Below are 18,145 nucleotides of genomic sequence, written 5' to 3'. Positions count from 1 at the left end.
CTACGCCCGTCCACTCAGTTACTACGCTAGTGGCTGTCTCGGAGAACCCCTCCCTGCGCACCTTCTTGCAGCAATGCCCAAACTCCCTTGCAGGGGTCCTTTGTGAACACTGGGGGTGCGTTAGACTCAGTACCTCCCTGTTCAGCAGCACTAATACTGGCTAGTAACTTTTTTACAGACCGTGACACACACTCAGTGCAGTTTGAATCTCACCATCTCCTGGCTGTCAACAATAGAAGCAGTGTTGGAGCACCTGCAAGAGTGAGATCTCCAAAAACATTTAGGACAGCCCCAAAGTTATACTAATTGGTGGGAGGGTAACTGTAACAGTACTGTTACATACAGTTGTAAGAATACTATTTATACCTGAATTGTCAGCCCATCATGTCAGAAATTAAAACGTCAGTCTGCGGATACCTGAGCTGATCATTTATTTATAGCAACTGCACTTCGCTCAGGGGCTGGTTGAGCTGGGGGGCATCTGCCCCCCCAGGCCGGTCTCATAGTGGGGTACCTTGGGCTGGGTCACTGGGCTATAAATGTATTTCCTTTAAAATGTTCCCAACAGGCTGCTGATTCCCCCATCCCCCCTCCGGGCTAAAATTTGACAGCCAGTCCCTGACTCAGTTACGCCATGGTTATTTAGTTGTGCTTGAAAGTTTGAGATCCAAATATGAAGCTGGTGAGCAGAGGATATAGATGTATAGAGGATAGAGGCCCACCAGAAATTTAACTTTTGAGTATCCTTGTGTTCTTCAGGTGGATGCTTCTTACATAGGGGCAGGGATACTTATCATGGTTGAGTTACATAAAGGAAACAAACCCTAGGATTAGTTTACGGTAAATGGCTGAATAAAAGTATTCCTTTCTTTTGTCTCTGCATGTACCAGTGATGCTAGTAAACAAAACAGAAAAAAAATAAGGTGGAATTATCATTTAATCTTCAACTCAGAAGGCTGGGATCACACCACATATACATATTTGATACATATTTCTATAATTTCCCAAACTTAGTCAATACTTAGTCAAGATCTAAGACAAGGGGGTATATTTACTAAACTGCGGGTTTGAAAAAGTGGAGATGTTGCCTATAGCAAGCAATCAGATTCTAGCTGTCATTTTGTAGAATGTACTAAATAAATGATAGCTAGAATCTGATTGGTTGCTATAGGCAACATCTCCACTTTTTCAAACCCGCGGTTTAGTAAATATACCCTGGCATCACTTATATGTATTTCCATGTACCTGAATTTATTGTTGCCATTTGTCTCAATGTTAACATGATGACTGTTTATTTATATCACAAAACATTCTTTAAATTGTTAGCCATTGCCACCTCACCTCATTGAATTCTGGATTAAGAGTTTTTTTCTTAATTTGAGTCTTTTGTTTTGCTTTTTTGCCCCCCTCAGGTTTCAGCCATCTAAAATTACAATAAACACAGGGTTAATTGCACAAAGACACAAATGCACACACATATAATGAGTGTATGAAAAATGTTAGTGAATGGAATATGATAATCTTACCAATAAAGCAGTAGGAGAAGTGGCAGTATGGCATAGCACTTTATACCAGCCCATAGTAACCTGTCACCAGGTCCTATGAAGTTATTTGTTTGCTTTTACTACATAGTGCCTCAGGCAAGACTAAGATCTAAAACCAATTGTCCTTTAGGATATGTCTCTATGTGCCTAAATGCATTGCTGGCAATTGCTTTGTCTCAATGTTATTCTAAACAATATGACAACAGTTTATTTATAAATGATTAGTCAATACCACCGTACCTCATTAAATCTTGGATTAAGAGTTTTGGGCACTACATTATGTAGGAAGCACAGAAAAGCAGGGTTACTCTAGGAAAGACCATTTTATTTAGCTTGATAGGCTTCCTCTGCCCTGCACAGCAGAATGTATGCGAGATGAATCTGGCTCGGTCATGGTCATTTTTCTATACCTCACAGTTCTCCTATAGGAGGACTGCACAAATGCCCTTGGGGTGTGCAATGAACTAAGTTGTAAAACAAAAAATATTAGAGGGTCTGGTGATAAATAAAGATGTGCAAATCCATTTGGACGATTCTGCATTATATATATATATACATATATATATATATATATATATATATATATATATATATATATATATATATATATATATATATTTTACATTTGGAAATATTTTTAAAGGGTAAAAGTCTGCAAATTATACTATTCATTTGTGCTGGGACTTACCAGTGGCCTGGCTTTTGATTATTTTAATCTCTATCTTCATTTTTGTTCTGTGGGCACTTAGTACGGAGCAGAATTGTCAGATTTGCCCATTTTTTTATTTTATATGCCATAAATGTTGCCCTATGACGACTCACAATCTATTGGAGTCCAGTAGATTTGAGTATGGTTTTTTTCCATTCTACACCCCAACCTAATATTTTTATTTAACTTAGTGATAAAGTACTAGACATACATCTAAAATGAATTGTTGTTTTGTATTTTCATCACCAATCTAGAATACATTGCTTGCTATCTCTACTTACTTTTTTTCAGCACTTACACTGGTTAGTCTGTCTATCTGCTCTCAATGACTTACTTGATGTGACAAAACTTTACTTAAGCCAAAGAAGAGGTTTTGTACATGTGAGTCAAACACATTATATTATAGAATGTCTAGCTCATGTTGGCAGTTGAGATGATAATGAAACATGTGAATATCTATCATTGACTTTATCATATAGTGAGAGCTTTCTTTAGTCACACCTTTATGGACCTAGAGGACAATATGTCAGGTCCTAGCAGTGATGATTGTTTATCTTAAATTACAATTAAGTGCTAGTAACTAGCAATTTTCAGGATGAGTCGAGGTCATAGTACTGCTGATCCTGCTGTATTATTACATCTACTAAAGGAACGTTTATCTGCCTATTCTCCCTACACGTTGTTCCTCTGCAAGCAGACTTCAGTGTAGGGAAACAGTAATTAGCTTTGCCAGCACCAGTAGCTGATACCAATGCCAATATGAACTAGAGATGGGCGGGTCCGGTTCTCCGAGAACCGAACCCACCCGAACTTTGGGTATCCGAGTACCGAGCTGAGCAGCTCGGTACTCTCCCGCCCATTCCGAATCCAAATCGAGGCCGAACGTCATTGTGACGTTGTCGGATCTCGGGACTCGGTTCTCGCGATACTTCAACTTTATAAATACACGCCTCCGCAGCAATCCATCGCCATTTGACAGAGGGAGAGAGCAGGGTGTAGTCATAGGCTAATTAGAGCAGGGACAGAGAATACAATATTGTTCTTGCAATTGCTCTAACCAAAATCGCTAGTGCAGAGAGGAGGATAGAGGTTTATTATTTTTTCTTCATATTTGGCACTCCCCAGCGCTTTTGGGGTGTCCCCCATAATTGTGCATTAATATTTCTGGCTGTCAAAAGTCATATCTGTCAGCAGTATCTACTAAATAATTTGTAGCACTCCTCAGTGCTTTTGGGGCGTCCTCCCTAATTGTGCATTAATATTTCTGGCTGTCAAAAGTCATATCTGTCAGCAGTATCTACTAAATAATTTGTAGCACACCTCAGTGCTTTTGGGGTGTCCTCCCTAATTGTGCATTAATATTTCTGGCTGTCAAAAGTCATATCTGTCAGCAGTATCTACTAAATAATTTTTAGCACTCCTCAGTGTTTTGCGCTCAGAATGGATTCAAAGCAGTCCACATATGATCTAAATGAGCAACCAGGTTCTGTCACCAGTCCTGATGTTAGTGTTCCCAGTACGTCATCTGGCCAAGGCGATGTCAAACAACAGAGTGTTTTCAAATTAGTGCAAAAAACAAAAACCAAAAAAAAATTTACTGTATTGAAGCGAAAAAGAAGTGTAACTGAGCAAAAGTTAAGTGATTATAAAAAAAAAAAATTGCAAGCATGCCATTCTACACACGCAGTGGCAAAGAGAGAATGAGGCCTTCACCTTTGGCTATTAGTGGCAGATCCCAAAAAGTTACCCAGCCTACAATTGGTGCACAACTACTGTTACGCGTCAAAGCCGAGCTGCAAGATAACAGTGAGGCATTACAGGAGAATATTTGCTCTGATTCACAAATGACAACAATCCCTGTGGAGAGTCCATCCAACAGTGGGATGTCTAATCGTGAGCATTCTGCTGATGTGTGCCTTAATAGCCCGAGTGTAGCCGGTGATACCCAAATTGAGGATGCCACTTTGGAATTAGAAGAGGATGAGGGGGAGATTTGTGTAGGCGACGAGGGCGCTAATGATGATGTTGATGATTATGATGCAGACAGATACCAAATTTCTCAATTTCTATTTATATTCTAGATTATATAACGGCTGAATAGTTTTCTATTTTACTCCTAGTGGAGAGAGGATCTGATTCAGACAGATACCAAACTGCCTTTGTCCATTTCAATTTAATATTGTACAGTATATAACGGCTGAATTTATTAGTATTTTATACAAGTGGAGGGGGGCCTAGAGAGACAGAAACCAAACTGGCTTTCTCCATGTCAATTAATATTGTACAGTCTATAACGGCTGGATTTTTTTGTATTTTATACAAGTGGAGGGGGGCCTAGAGAGACAGAAACCAAACTGTCTTTCTCCATGTCAATTAATATTGTACAGTCTATAATGGCTGAATTTTTTAGTATTTTATACAAGTGGAGGGGGGCCTAGAGAGACAGAAACCAAACTGGCTTTCTCCATGTCAATTAATATTGTACAGTCTATAATGGCTGAATTTTTTGGTATTTTATACAAGTGGAGGGGGGCCTTGAGAGACAGAAACCAAACTGGCTTTTTCCATTTCTTTACATATTTAACTATAAGTGTAGGGTGTAATATACATTCAAAGACGATGGCTGCATTGCCAATATGCATAGATGGAGAGGAAGACAATCTGTTTTGTGTGTAGAATAGGCCTACCAACGAAGAATTAAACTGTTTTTTTGGATGATTTATTACCTCAACAATTAGATTACTTGTCTCTAAAACAGTTGGAGCACTAAATTGGGTTAATTTAGGCCCAAAAACATGGATTTTCCCAAAAAATAGCAAAACAAAACCAAACAAAACCAAAACCAAAACCAAAACACGCAATGGCAGTTTTGCAAAACCAAAACCAAAACCAAAACACAACGGTAATCCAGATCCAAAACCGAATCCAAAACCAAAACACGGGGGTCAGTGACCATCTCTAATATGAACAGACTTTTGAGCAGCAGATAACTTTTATACACACCTATTGGGTGCCTATGGACTGATTCGACCTTATTTATTTTAATATTTAACGACACCACATCACTACCTTTTACTGTTGATTTATAGTCAGTGGTGTATATTTACTGTATTCATTTTTAAATTTATCTTGCTAATTTGTGCATTTTTTTAATTTTATTTTTATATTGGTTATACTACATTGAGTCTTATTTCACAGATATTTCACAGATATCTTTGGCAGCACAGTGGCCTAGTGGTTAGCACTTCTGCCTCACAGAACTGGGGTCATAAGTTCGATTCCCGACCATGGCCTTATCTGTGTGGAGTTTGTATGTTCTCCCTGTGTTTGCATGGGTTTCCTCCGGGTGCTCCGGTTTCCTCCCACACTCCAAAAACATACTGGTAGGTTAATTGGCTGCTATCAAAATTGACCCTAGTCTCTCTCTCTGTCTGTCTGTCTGTCTCCCTCTCTGTCTGTGTGAGTGTGTGTCTATAGTAGGGAATTTAGACTGAAAGCTCCAATGGGGCAGGGACTGATGTGAATGAGTTCTCTGTACAGCGCTGCGGAATTAGTGGCGCTATATAAATAAAAGTTGATGATGATGATGATGATGATGATATCTTTCCGTGCCTGGCTATTTTCACTATGGCACTTTCAAATATAAAAATAAAGACGTTAATTGTTACTTACAGTTTAACAAATGGATCAGAGTAGCCATTAGCATCCATTGCTGCCAAGTGAACACAACGTACAATCCCAACAATCAGTCCTCCTTGCTGAGTACTGTACATCAGTGACACCAGAATCTTCCCTCGGTCTTCTACATCACCTCCACGATCTGTCTGCAAAGAGACAGGCATTGTTGTGATGCCTTCAGGAGCTGCATTGTCATTTGTTACCTAAAGACTAAACTCAAACCATAGCACATTACACTAAGACTGGTTTGACCTATCTAAACCGGTGGTAGTCATTTCTGCGGCACTGACAATGGAGTTTACAACGACAAAAAAAATAACGACTAACCATCTAACAGACAGCCAGGATTTCCGCCTGCTTTAATCACCTCCACATTGAAACAGTTACTTTTCCAAATCTCTACAGTGAAAAAAGATGTTCCATAATGGATTCAGTAAAAACAGCGCTTTTAAAGTGGCAGTGTTGGGACTCATCGTCTGGATTACATTATACAGGTAGTGGGTCCCAACATTGCTGCTTTAAAAGCGCCATTTTCACTGGGTCCATTGCAAGTGACGTCATTTTTCATTATAGAGATTTGGAAAAGTCACTGTTTCAATGTGGAGGTGATTAAAGCAGGCGGAAATCCTGGCTGTCTGTTAGATGGTAAGTCGCTATTTTTATCTTGTTGTTTTTATAGAAATCATTTTTTTTTTTGTCTGTTGCCATTGTCAGTGCCAACAATTAATACCACACCCATCTAAACAGTGCCTTTCATGTATTTACATAAAGAGGGGCACATTTTATTATATAACACAGTATTTGTCGGCTGAACACTAATCCAAGTGTGTGACATTTTTTCCAGAACATATGAAGCTCAACGGAAAAATAAAAAACAAACAAACAGGTTTTAGCAATTTACAAATGCAGTAAACAATTGGCTAATGGCATGCATACAGTACATATACAGTATGTATACAGCAGAGATGTCAAAAAAATTATATAATGCATATTTAAACTTTACATGTATTGCAAAGGATAGATCCTGCCCTAGGCAAGTAACTAAAAACCCCTCACAAAGACATCCCAGATTTGGAAGGATCTACCGCTGTTGCATGCAAGCAGCAAAAACGTCAGGAAACTTTGCTCCCGCAACAATAAAATTAGCTATTACACTGACTCAGGGTTTCCCAAACCCAGTCCTCAGGGCTCCCCAACAGTGCAGGTTTTCTGGATCACATGTGACATAATTAAGACCACCTGTGGATCTGTTACAATGTGTCAGTCAGTAATGAATACACCTGTGCTCCAGCAAGGAGATATGGAAAACCTGCACTGTTAGGGAGCCCTGAGGACTGGGTTTGGGAAACCCTGCACTGACTAAAGAGAGTCCTCCCAGATGGTTGATCCCAAGTAAAGATAGATCATTGGTGTCTCGAATTCTTGCAGAATCAATTAGCCATTAAAATGTGTTTTACCGTCACAGTGAACTGGGCCGAATTAAAGGTTAATTCAATTGAGTGAGAAAAACAAAAGTGGAGTAGTTCTATGGTTAAGTGAGTAAAACAAGTAACGCTCAGAGATAAAATATCTGGATGGATGGCATGAAATGTGTATGTTTAATTTGTGCACGGAACAGTTTGGATTCTGGTTTCAATTCCTGTCTAAACTGAAATCAGCGCCAATAATGGTCTATGCAAAGAGGCCTTGATTAGCTGTACACCCTTCAATCAGAGACATGATGAATAATCCAGATGGTACGTGAAATTGGAGCAGGTGCTGCAATCACAAGGTGCAGGTAAAGTGAGGAGACGCCACACACAGAGCACCAACTGATTGCTCACATTGCAGATATTTGCTCTCTATTGTATAACAGACAGATCCATATTTATGTGCTTGGTCTGATTTGATCCTGCCTTGTGAGCTACAAACATCTTAATAACTTGCAGTTACTTTATGTTTATATTGTGCCAAAACTACTACTTTGACTTATTTTTTTTTAAAAAAGTACACTGTTAATACTGTTCCTTAATAGTAAGAAGACGGTAAATAGGACAAGTAAATGGATATAAGCAGACAACTTAGCTTTTATTACATTTAGGGGTGTATTTATATTATATTTACTTTCCAAACCCGCCGGAAACTAGCAGCTTGATACATCTACCCGTTAGTCTGTATTTAATATTACACTCCTGTTTTTCATTTTTACAATTATTCTTAAAACAGTGACAGTATTATTATGTTAAGCAATGTCAAGCTTTGCTTAGTATCTCATATAAAAACGGGATATATTCTAAATGTGGAGGAAATGAAGATTGAACATAACAATATATTCTGGTCCCAGTCACATACATTTTAGAAACTAAAGATTTTAAAGACTACTGTATAATGGGGGTATTAGAGCAGTATTTTACGAATTCATGTCTCAATAAGTAAACCTTTCTGCATTATCAAACAAGGTTTGTGAAGAATGGCCATAGTGTCCAGTTGGGAAATAAACAAGTGATACTCCCATTTTAAGCAGCAAGTATAACCACTGTTTGACATACAGTTTGTATAATGTGCAGTCAAGGCCAAAAGTTTTGAGAATGACACAATTATTGGTTTTCACAAAGTTTGCTGCTTCAGTGTTCTTAGACCTTTTTGTCAGATGTTGCTATGGTATACTGAAGTAAAATTACAAACATTTCATAAGTGTCAAAGGCTTTTATTGACAATTACATTAAGTTTATGCAAAGAGTCAATATTTGCAGTGTTCACCCTTCTTTTTGAAGACCTCTGCAATTCGCCCTGGCATGCCGTCAATCAACTTCTGGGCCACATACTGAGTGATGGCCGCCCATTCTTGCCTAATCATTGCTTGGAGTTTGTCAGAATTTGTGGGTATTTGTTTGTCCACCTGCCTCTTGAGGATTGACCACAATTTCTCAATAGGATTAAGTACAGGGGAGTTTCCTGGCTATGGACCCAAAACTTCGATGTTTTGATCACCGAGCCACTTAGTTATCACTTTTGCCTTATGGCAAGGTGCTCCATCATGCTGGAAAAGGCATCGTTAGTCACCAAACTGTTCTTGTATGGTTGGGAGAAGTTGCTCTTAGAGGGTGTATTGGTACCATTCTTTATTCATGGCTGTGTACTTAGGCAAAATTGTGGGTGAGCCCACTCCCTTGGCTGAGAAGCAACCCCACACATGAATGGTCTCAGGATGCTTTACTGTTGGCATGACACAGGACTGATGGTAGTGCTCACCTTTCCTTCTCCGGAAAAACGTTTTTCCAGATGCCCGAAACAATCTGATAAGGGATTCATCAGAGAAAATGACTTTACCCCAGTCCTCAGCAGTCCAATTCCTGTACCTTTAGCAGAATATCAGTCTGTCCCTGATTTTTTTCCTGGAGAAAAGTGACTTCTTTGCTGCCCTTCTTGACACTAGGCCATCCTCCAAAAGTCTTTGCCTCACTGTGCGTGCAGATGCACTCACACCTGCCTGCTGCCATTTCTGAGCAAGCTCTGCACTGGTGGTGCCCCTATCCCGCAGCTGTATCAAATTTAGGAGACAGTACTGGCGCTTGATGGAAGATTTTTGGCACCTGAAGACTTCTTCACAACTATTGAACCTCTCTCCTTGAAGTTCTTCATGATCTGATAAATGTTTAATTTAGGTGCAATCTTACTAGCAGCAAAATTGCCTGTGAAGCCCTTTTTGTGCAAAGCAATGATGACAACCATGGTTATCTGCAAGGAAACACGTGCTAACAGAGAAAGAACAATTATTTCAAGCACCAGCATCCTTTTAAAGCCTTCTGTCTTTCTAACTTAATCAGCATGACAGAGTGATCTCCAGCCTTGTCCTCGTCAACATTCTCACTAGTGTTAACGAGAGAATCACTGACCTGATGTCCGCTGGTCGTTTTGTGGCAGGGCTGAAATGTAGTGGAAATGTTGTTTTTGGGATAAAGTTCATTGTCATGGCAAAGAGGGACTTTAAAATTAATTGCAATTCATCAGATCACTCTTCATGACATTCTGGAGAATATGCAAATTACCATCATAAAAACTGAGGGAACAGACTTTATTAAAAATAATATTAGTGTCATTCTCAAAACTTTTGACCATGACTGTATTCCAATTGCTATGTATTACTGAGATAAATAATATACATGGAATAACTGAAGTTATACTTATCCACAATGCCCTCTAATCACTTCCATATTAGGATGGAAGATATCTATCACGGCAAACACAAAGTGGCTGACAGCATGACTTGCTTTTCAGAAATACGCTGTGTAGATAGGTTGATGCATATACATGAGCAGGGCCATGGCTGTCGCTAGTTCTGGGGGCACCCTGGGCAGTACCCCACCTCCAAAAATGTTGTTTTGTCCTCGCACTCCCACCCCTTCTGCTTCCTTAGCAAACAGGAGGTGGGACAGGTGGGAGTGTGGCACTTGGCTGCGACATCACAGACAAGCACCATACTCTCTGCCCATCACAGATATGGAGTAGCAGCTCTGTGTCACTAATATGCCGTAAATCCACAGCTCTGAAACTGTGATTCCCAACCACCATTGTGCCTCTGAAATTCTCCCAGATTAACTCATACATCTTTCTGCTGCATTGCTATCGTAGAGGCTGATCATTAATTCTGAGTCCACAGACATGTAGATAGATGGAGACATTTTATTCAGCAATGAAAATAACAAAAGTAGCACTTACAAAGTCATGGACAATATAAGCATATAAAATGTGCATTTTGGACATAACTCCTTCAACAGGCAATTCAGAGAACACTCAATAATGCTGCAGTGTTACGGTGGGGGGCACATTACCCTGAGGCATTATGGAGTGAACTGATTACCCACTAAAGGGTTAAGTCCGACGCTCACAGGAAAAAGCAAATAAATATCACTCAAGGACTGCTGTAGTAATTAACATTGTGCTGCTTGGGTAAGCTTTTTAACTTGCCAGAAGTTCTTTTTGTGGAGAACTTTTCAACTTGAGTACAACTCTCATTGATTGTGGGGATCGTTTCTCTATATGTGCGATACCATCTGAGGATTTTTGTGATCCTGTAATTATTTCTATGAAAGGCCCCAGAAGAGAATTTACTGGACTTTAGTTTGCAATTTACCATATATTTTGCGCTCCTAAATGAAGGAGTCCTGCATAGTAGCTGGACGATTAGCATATCATGATTTTTTAGTTAATGGACTATTTGCATAGTGATTATTTTATTGTGTTCTGTATTAAATTTTGAACCTGGGATTGAACCAATCTCTCTACTTTTTCTTTCTACCTAACAAACTTTTTTCTGGGTGTTTCGCTACTTCCTCAGCACCATTATCTCCAGCTATTATGGAGTGAACTGCCTGGTAAAGGAATCCTGTTCCAAATGTGCAGCAGAAGAATACCAAGAGTTGACAACGTATGTCTATATTGTCCATGACTTTACAAGGGCAACTCTTATTTTTATTGCTGAATAAAATGTCTATCTACATTTCTGTGGACTGAATTAATGATCAGCCTCCAGTGCTGATAGCAACGCAGCAGAGAGATGTCCGAGTTAATCTGGGAGGATTTCAAGCAGCAGCACAAAGGTTGTTGGGAAGCACAGTTTCAGTGCTGTGGATTTAAGGCACCTGCAGGCAGGGTTAAGAGGACACGTCAATATTGTCATCTGTACTATCTCTGACCTTATGTGGCTGTACCCTACTAATGACTTGTTTTGTGTAGAAACTTATAATGAGTCTTCAAACTAGTATGTACTGAACACTATCTTGAGATGGTGGTAAACATGTCTTCAGTGTTCAGTGTACATGTCTAAAATAAACGAAATTACATTCTAAATTACCCCTGCCTTGCACTCACAGTGCCCCTGGTATTTTGCTCCTAATTAAATTGTTTAGCAGTGCGCCTCACAATGGGGCTGATGCAGAGTTGGGCGTACATCTGTTAGTTTTGCATAAAATACACAAATTTGTACTGCGCATATCTAAAAAGCAAATATACGCCTATGTCTGTATCCGGAACTGGCACTTGTGCCTCCTTACGCTTGGGAGATGGACAATGGGGGAGGGGAGTGGACATTAAAACACAGTCCGGGTACAGCAAGCGAGTGTCTGTAACTGTGAGCTGAGGTAGGGAGATGCAGATATACCTGTCAGTACTCATATGACTTGTGGTTGCTGAAGCAAACACACACTGCCTAAATAGCCGATTCCGATTGGTGGATTGTATTTTTTTAACTCAAGATTATACCTGCTGTATTATACCATGGACTGCCTTCTGGCTATGATATAAGATTATCCATGTGGGCTGATCTTTACATCAGTAAGCCTACAGTAATAAGTCCTGTTCAGCCTCCAGACCTTCTTGGTTTATTGCTCCCAGCAGTAACACTTCTTAGCTGCATAGTGTTGAGACCAACAGCCATTTCCGGCTCTGTAAAGGTCGTGCATGGATTTAAGCATTTCAGCTGTCCACGCGGCTAAGAACTACACTTTCTAAGCGCCCCTTGTTTTCATCTGCATGTGTCTATTGAGTACCTGTGTGCCAGACCACTCTGGAGTTCACAACTAAATTACAATTACAATCCAGGCCTATCCCATATTATATTGTCTTGGGCCAAGGCCAGGCATTTGTGTAGGCTGGCCATTTGTTGCATATATTATTATTATTATTATTATTAATATTTATTTATAAGGCGCCACAAGGCATCCGCAGCGCCGTACAGAGACAAACAAAATTACAATACAATGGGAGACAGCACAGTACAGTAAACACAGCAACTCAGTACGCTCAATGCACAGCTAGAGAGGACGGGGAAGGGGGAGGGAGGATCCGCAAACGACGGGGCCCAAGAAGGAGGGCGCGGAAGACAGGGAGACCCCCAGGGGGGAGGAGGGAGCGAGAGTGGACGTGGGGTGGACTTAGCCCTTAGGAGGGCTAAGTAGCTGGAGAGCAGAGTTAGAAGTGGTGGAAACAGGAGGAGAGATGGCCCTGCTCAGAGGAGCGTACAATCTAAGGGATTGTAATATATGTAATCTAATATACAGTGTAAGTCAGCAATCAGGAACATGGCGCATATGTGACCGGTGCAGAGCTGGATGTATCTTGAGATGCCTCAGCATGCGGACATAAAATTGCTATTTTTATGTGTGTCTTAATTCAGAGCTTATTGTTAATTCAGAGCTTATTGTTTAGGTGCCTATGAATCTAAATCAGCATTAGTGCCAATGGCTGCAAGATCGATCAGGAATCATGTATGGGCCTCATATAGTGTTAGTAGCAAGTCCAGCTAAAGGATTAAATGCGATGCATGGGATACAAGTACAATTTTTTTGATGTGCAGGGAAAACACTGCCAGTTTCTGCATGCAGCACACATATACTGGGCAGCTTTATTTACAGATGAGTTAGGATGAGACCCCTCCCAACGCTAAATCCATCAGCATGGTTAAAATGACCCCCCCCTTCACAATGCAACATGGTTTTGCCAATGTGCAAAGTTGCATCTACTAGCTGGATTTACTCCTAACTCTATAAATAATAATAAAAGCTATGCATTTGTTGCAATATTAGGATTTGTATAATGTGTCAACTTAATACAGTATGGGTCATTTATGTCAGAGGCCCTACTTTTGTGACGACACACAGTTCACAAAAGCACAATGAATACTTGCGTGGAAATACTTCCAAGTAATGGGTAACCTATCTAAACCTGTGTTTTGTGATTGACAACATTCAGATTACTACTCAACAAAACATACTTAAGGTGTATTAAAAGCTATTCATGTGAACCAGTTGTAAACAATTTTTTTTTTGTTTAAATAAGAAAATCATCCATAAACATGACTTACTTCATCCTCATAAAGAGCCATGCCCCTTACTGATCCTGTTGTCCCAGCACGCTTCATCTGTGATGAAAGCAATGAGATTGTTAGTGAAATGACTTATAGAGTCATTCATAAGAAGTCAAGCGAGATCATGCCATTTCCCATTCATATAGGGCAGGTATGGCTAACCTGTGGCTCTTCACATGTTGTGAAACTACAAGCTCCAGTATGTTTTGCCAGTAGATAGCCAGCTGATAATTAGCAGGGCATTCTGGGACTTATAGTTTCACAACACCTGGAGAGCCACAGGTTGGCCAGGCCTGATATAGAGCAATGTTGATAGTGTAGGGTTATATGTACATAAGAAAGAAGATCAAGCAAAATTCCATGCAAGTGTCGAAGTCAGTAAATTGGATAAAGTCATTTCAATTAAAATCTAGCAAACTTGGTTGTCTTTGTCTGAAAAGATGCGTATGGCACGCTACGGCGTGGAAGGGCGTACGCAGCCGCAACACGTGGCAACAACAGTATTTACGCTTTTACATACATTCGCACCAACACACACATTTGTAAAATAGTACACATTAATGGTAGTTGCAACACATAGTTATTTATGTCGAAATATAGAAGTGTTTATGTGTAATATTATAAGTTATATGCATATTAGTGATACATATGGTTCAGGTTAAAAGAAATGTGTCATGTCTAATATCATATTAATCCCCTTTACATCAGCAGCTGTTCGGTGCATTCTGCGAAGAGATCGCACATTGCATACTCTAGTTATTGATGTTAGGGAATAAACCTTTAATATGATATTAACTGTCAAATGCAAATGGACTGATTGTAATTGGAGTGTGGCGGGAAGAACAGAGCAGTTTGGCGGGAAGAACAGGGCTCACCCCCTGGAGAGACCCCCACCTTTGGATTCCTTAGATTGAATCCGCTTATGATGTGTAACCCCCTGGACCCTCCTGATGCCTGGACCAATAGAAGCAAGCTATACCATCTGCATTGTTTCACTGTATCTCTGTTTGCATATAGGCAGTAGCTCTCATGTAGTGTTCAGTCACCTTGACCACAGACTTCAGACCTGAATGACTGTACACTGGATCCAGAGCGCCTGCGATAAGTAACGGCTGTACTTACTATTATTTCACTTGAATATATTCTGCTACTTTTTGAGAATAAATCTTTGTGCGTTGGAAACACAAATCGAGATTCGACAATCGTTATTGGATAGCGACAAAACGCTCATAACACAAGCAACCCAGGAGAAGAATAGAGCATTATACATTGGATTCCACGAAGTCCGTTAAGGAATTAAAGCAGCTGACAGCATGATACATAGTATCAACTGCAAGTGGCCAGGAGTGGAAGCTACTGACAGCATAATGCATATGATCACACGCGACGAGCACAGGCATAATAATGCACAGAATACAATGCATTAAAGTCTGGAAGATGTCGGTGATAAATTAATAAAAGAGGACTTACTGGAATAACTCGCTCCAAGCAGACATTGAAATTCTTTTTTTGGTTGGGTTTTATCTTCTTGAGAGAAAATCTGGTCTCCCCAATAAATTCATTGTGACCAAACTTGTCCTCATCACAAACAGAGATTCTGAAAGTAAGTGTAAATAACAAAAAAACATTAGCATAATGTTTGATGCCATACGTGTATCCACAGCGGAGATTAAAAAAAGAAAAAGAAAAACAAGTCATAGAATTATTTGTGCTGCACCGAGGAGACTACATGATGGTGATACATTGCATGCTACATAACCAGGATGGATAACTCTGGAGATTATAGCCAGTGAGTGGTTCTCCCAAATACAAAGGGAAGAAAAATAAATTCAGCTCGAGAAAGAAGCATGGACAAGAAATGTCACTGCTTGAAGGTAAATCTGCAATAATCTACATATTATAAAGCAGTCCATCAAGTTCAATCTCTTATCTATTTTAGCCAGAGGAAGGCAAGACCGTATTTCAGTGGAAATGAGATTAATTCCCTGGACCAATTATCTTATTATAGTTCCACATAACATTTCACATAACAAAGGCATCAAATCTAGTTGTAGTTTAACTGATAAGGTGCCATGTAGGCATAAAACAACCATTGGGGGAGTCTGAGCGGTTCTAGAATGGCCAGTCAGCCTCTTACTCTCCAAAGTCCTCACTAATTGCAATGATGACCGTTTTATCAATATAATCAATACTATGAAAACCTCTCTTACTTAGAGGATTAATGCTGAGCTTAGTCATCCTACATTGAATTTGCTGCTGTGAATTAAATAAAACATCTTGCCTCAGTGTCTTTCTCTGTAACTCTTCATCCGTAATTCCATGATACACGAGGGTCTCATTCCATATTGGATTACGAGTGTTTCGGAGCGTTTTAGTGCGCAGTTTGTTTGCCTGAAAAGCAAGTGAGATGTAAGGAAAGCCATGCAATTTCTCATTTTACAATTTTACAAAAAGTACCATTTTAAATAAGGTTTTATATTGGTAGAATAATTAAAATTTTGCTGTGTCCTCACAGTAACATAACAATTCAAATTATTACAAACAGTAGTCATTATGTACAATGAGGATATAAACTGCAATAATATGTATAACTGGCATACACTGAGTAAAATAACCTCATAACAAACTAATGTACATATGAATGTTCATGTCAAGTACATAGTACCAGAGTGGCAGGAGCTACCATAGCTTCTGTGTGATATGTACGGCCCTGTGCTCGGGTGACACGCACTGGCCCTCAGCTCGGGTGACACGCACTGGCCCTCAGCTCGGGTGACACGCACTGGCCCTCAGCTCGGGTGACACGCACTGGCCCTCAGCTCGGGTGACACGCACTGGCCCTCAGCTCGGGTGACACGCACTGGCCCTCAGCTCGGGTGACACGCACGGCCCTCAGCTCGGGTGACACGCACTGGCCCTCAGCTCGGGTGACACGCACTGGCCCTCAGCTCGGGCGACACGCACGGCCCTCAGCTCGGGCGACACGCACTGGCCCTCAGCTCGGGCGACACGCACTGGCCCTCAGCTCGGGCGACACGCACTGGCCCTCAGCTCGGGCGACACGCACTGGCCCTCAGCTCGGGCGACACGCACTGGCCCTCAGCTCGGGCGACACGCACTGGCCCTCAGCTCGGGCGACACGCACTGGCCCTCAGCTCGGGCGACACGCACTGGCCCTCAGCTCGGGCGACACGCACTGGCCCTCAGCTCGGGCGACACGCACGGCCCTCAGCTAGGGCGACACGCACGGCCCTCAGCTAGGGTGACATGCACTGCACCAAGTGCAGGACAGACCGCATCACCAGTTCAATATAATTTTATTATCATTGTTTATTTATAGTGTGCCACAATATAAATGCTTCTATTTTATTTTCAGCAATGTATAGTTTACCTTACTAGCACCAGGTAAAAGATGCAACTTCACATATGGGTCGGCTAAACCATTTGAGTCCATGGGCTTTAATCCCTGGAAGAAAAAAAAAGGTTAAGCAAGAATGAATAGTTTGGTTATGTGTTAAGTCAGAACAGGAGTCAATTACAACAGAAAGGTATATCTCGTTTTTGGACACTTATAATGCACTAGGGTTGCCCACCGCTAGCTGAATTGAGGATCTGAAGTCTACACCTCGCCTGGTTTCAGCCACAAAACCTGTGTAATTCATATATATTCCTTATTAAAGTGAGATGTTAGAAACTCCAGCAGTGATGAATACATCATATATAATTATGTTCAAAACTACTTGAGTATACTTATATTACTGTTTATTTGAGCATCCCCCATTTTCATATTAAAAACTCTGTGAACTACAGGGGAAACATGTTTTATTTATGTGCCAGGTGTTTGACTTACTAGAACTGTTTTTCAGCACAAGACTACACAGTTCTCTTCTCTTTGGTTTAATTTAAATACCATTGCTACAAATCTATCATATCTGGTTTATGGTGTACCAGGTATGTAATGTACATCTAACTAGGTACACCTACCAACCACTAATATCCAACCATTGCCAAGTCACATTCTTTGCATGTCCACAAATACACTATTTTTGTGCAGAAAAATATTTTAATGAGCATAACTGCTGCAAGCATGTGAACAAAGATTATTCTAACACTTCTAGTCGACAATTACTTATAATGCAAGTTCAATCTTTGTTCTGAGTTTTTAGGTCTGGAGCTGGTTGAGAGATTTCTTCTCTGCCTCAGCAGCTTGAATCCACCTCTGCCTCACATGAAGAGGAAGTCTTGCATCTCCTTCAACAACTCTGGATCAAGTTGTGGTGCTGTTTGCATCATGTAAAACAAGTGTTTGGCTGTAATGCTTTTATTTTATTTTGTGAATCGTCAAACTAGGCAGAGTTGCTACAACTTTTT

At 40.4% G+C, this 18,145-nt stretch overlaps 1 protein-coding gene across 3 annotated transcripts in view; it reads right to left on the bottom strand.

The window, feature by feature from the left end:
* Window positions 1–18,145, bottom strand: part of RPH3A (rabphilin 3A) — a 206,217-nt gene that overhangs the window by 17,709 nt on the left and 170,363 nt on the right. For all 3 annotated transcript variants that reach the window (XM_075178499.1, XM_075178500.1, XM_075178501.1), the window contains 6 exons: window positions 17,166–17,240; window positions 16,056–16,165; window positions 15,245–15,371; window positions 13,772–13,828; window positions 5,926–6,077; window positions 1,342–1,423 (listed from right to left, as the gene is read on the bottom strand). In XM_075178499.1, coding sequence (XP_075034600.1) covers window positions 1,342–1,423; window positions 5,926–6,077; window positions 13,772–13,828; window positions 15,245–15,371; window positions 16,056–16,165; window positions 17,166–17,240 — 603 coding nt within the window. The remainder of the gene's footprint in view (window positions 1–1,341; window positions 1,424–5,925; window positions 6,078–13,771; window positions 13,829–15,244; window positions 15,372–16,055; window positions 16,166–17,165; window positions 17,241–18,145) is intronic.

Source organism: Mixophyes fleayi, chromosome 1, assembly GCF_038048845.1.
Source record: "Mixophyes fleayi isolate aMixFle1 chromosome 1, aMixFle1.hap1, whole genome shotgun sequence".
Taxonomy (NCBI): domain Eukaryota; kingdom Metazoa; phylum Chordata; class Amphibia; order Anura; family Limnodynastidae; genus Mixophyes; species Mixophyes fleayi.
Note: the sequence above shows the minus strand (reverse complement) of the source record. Positions and strands in the feature narration are given on the sequence as shown.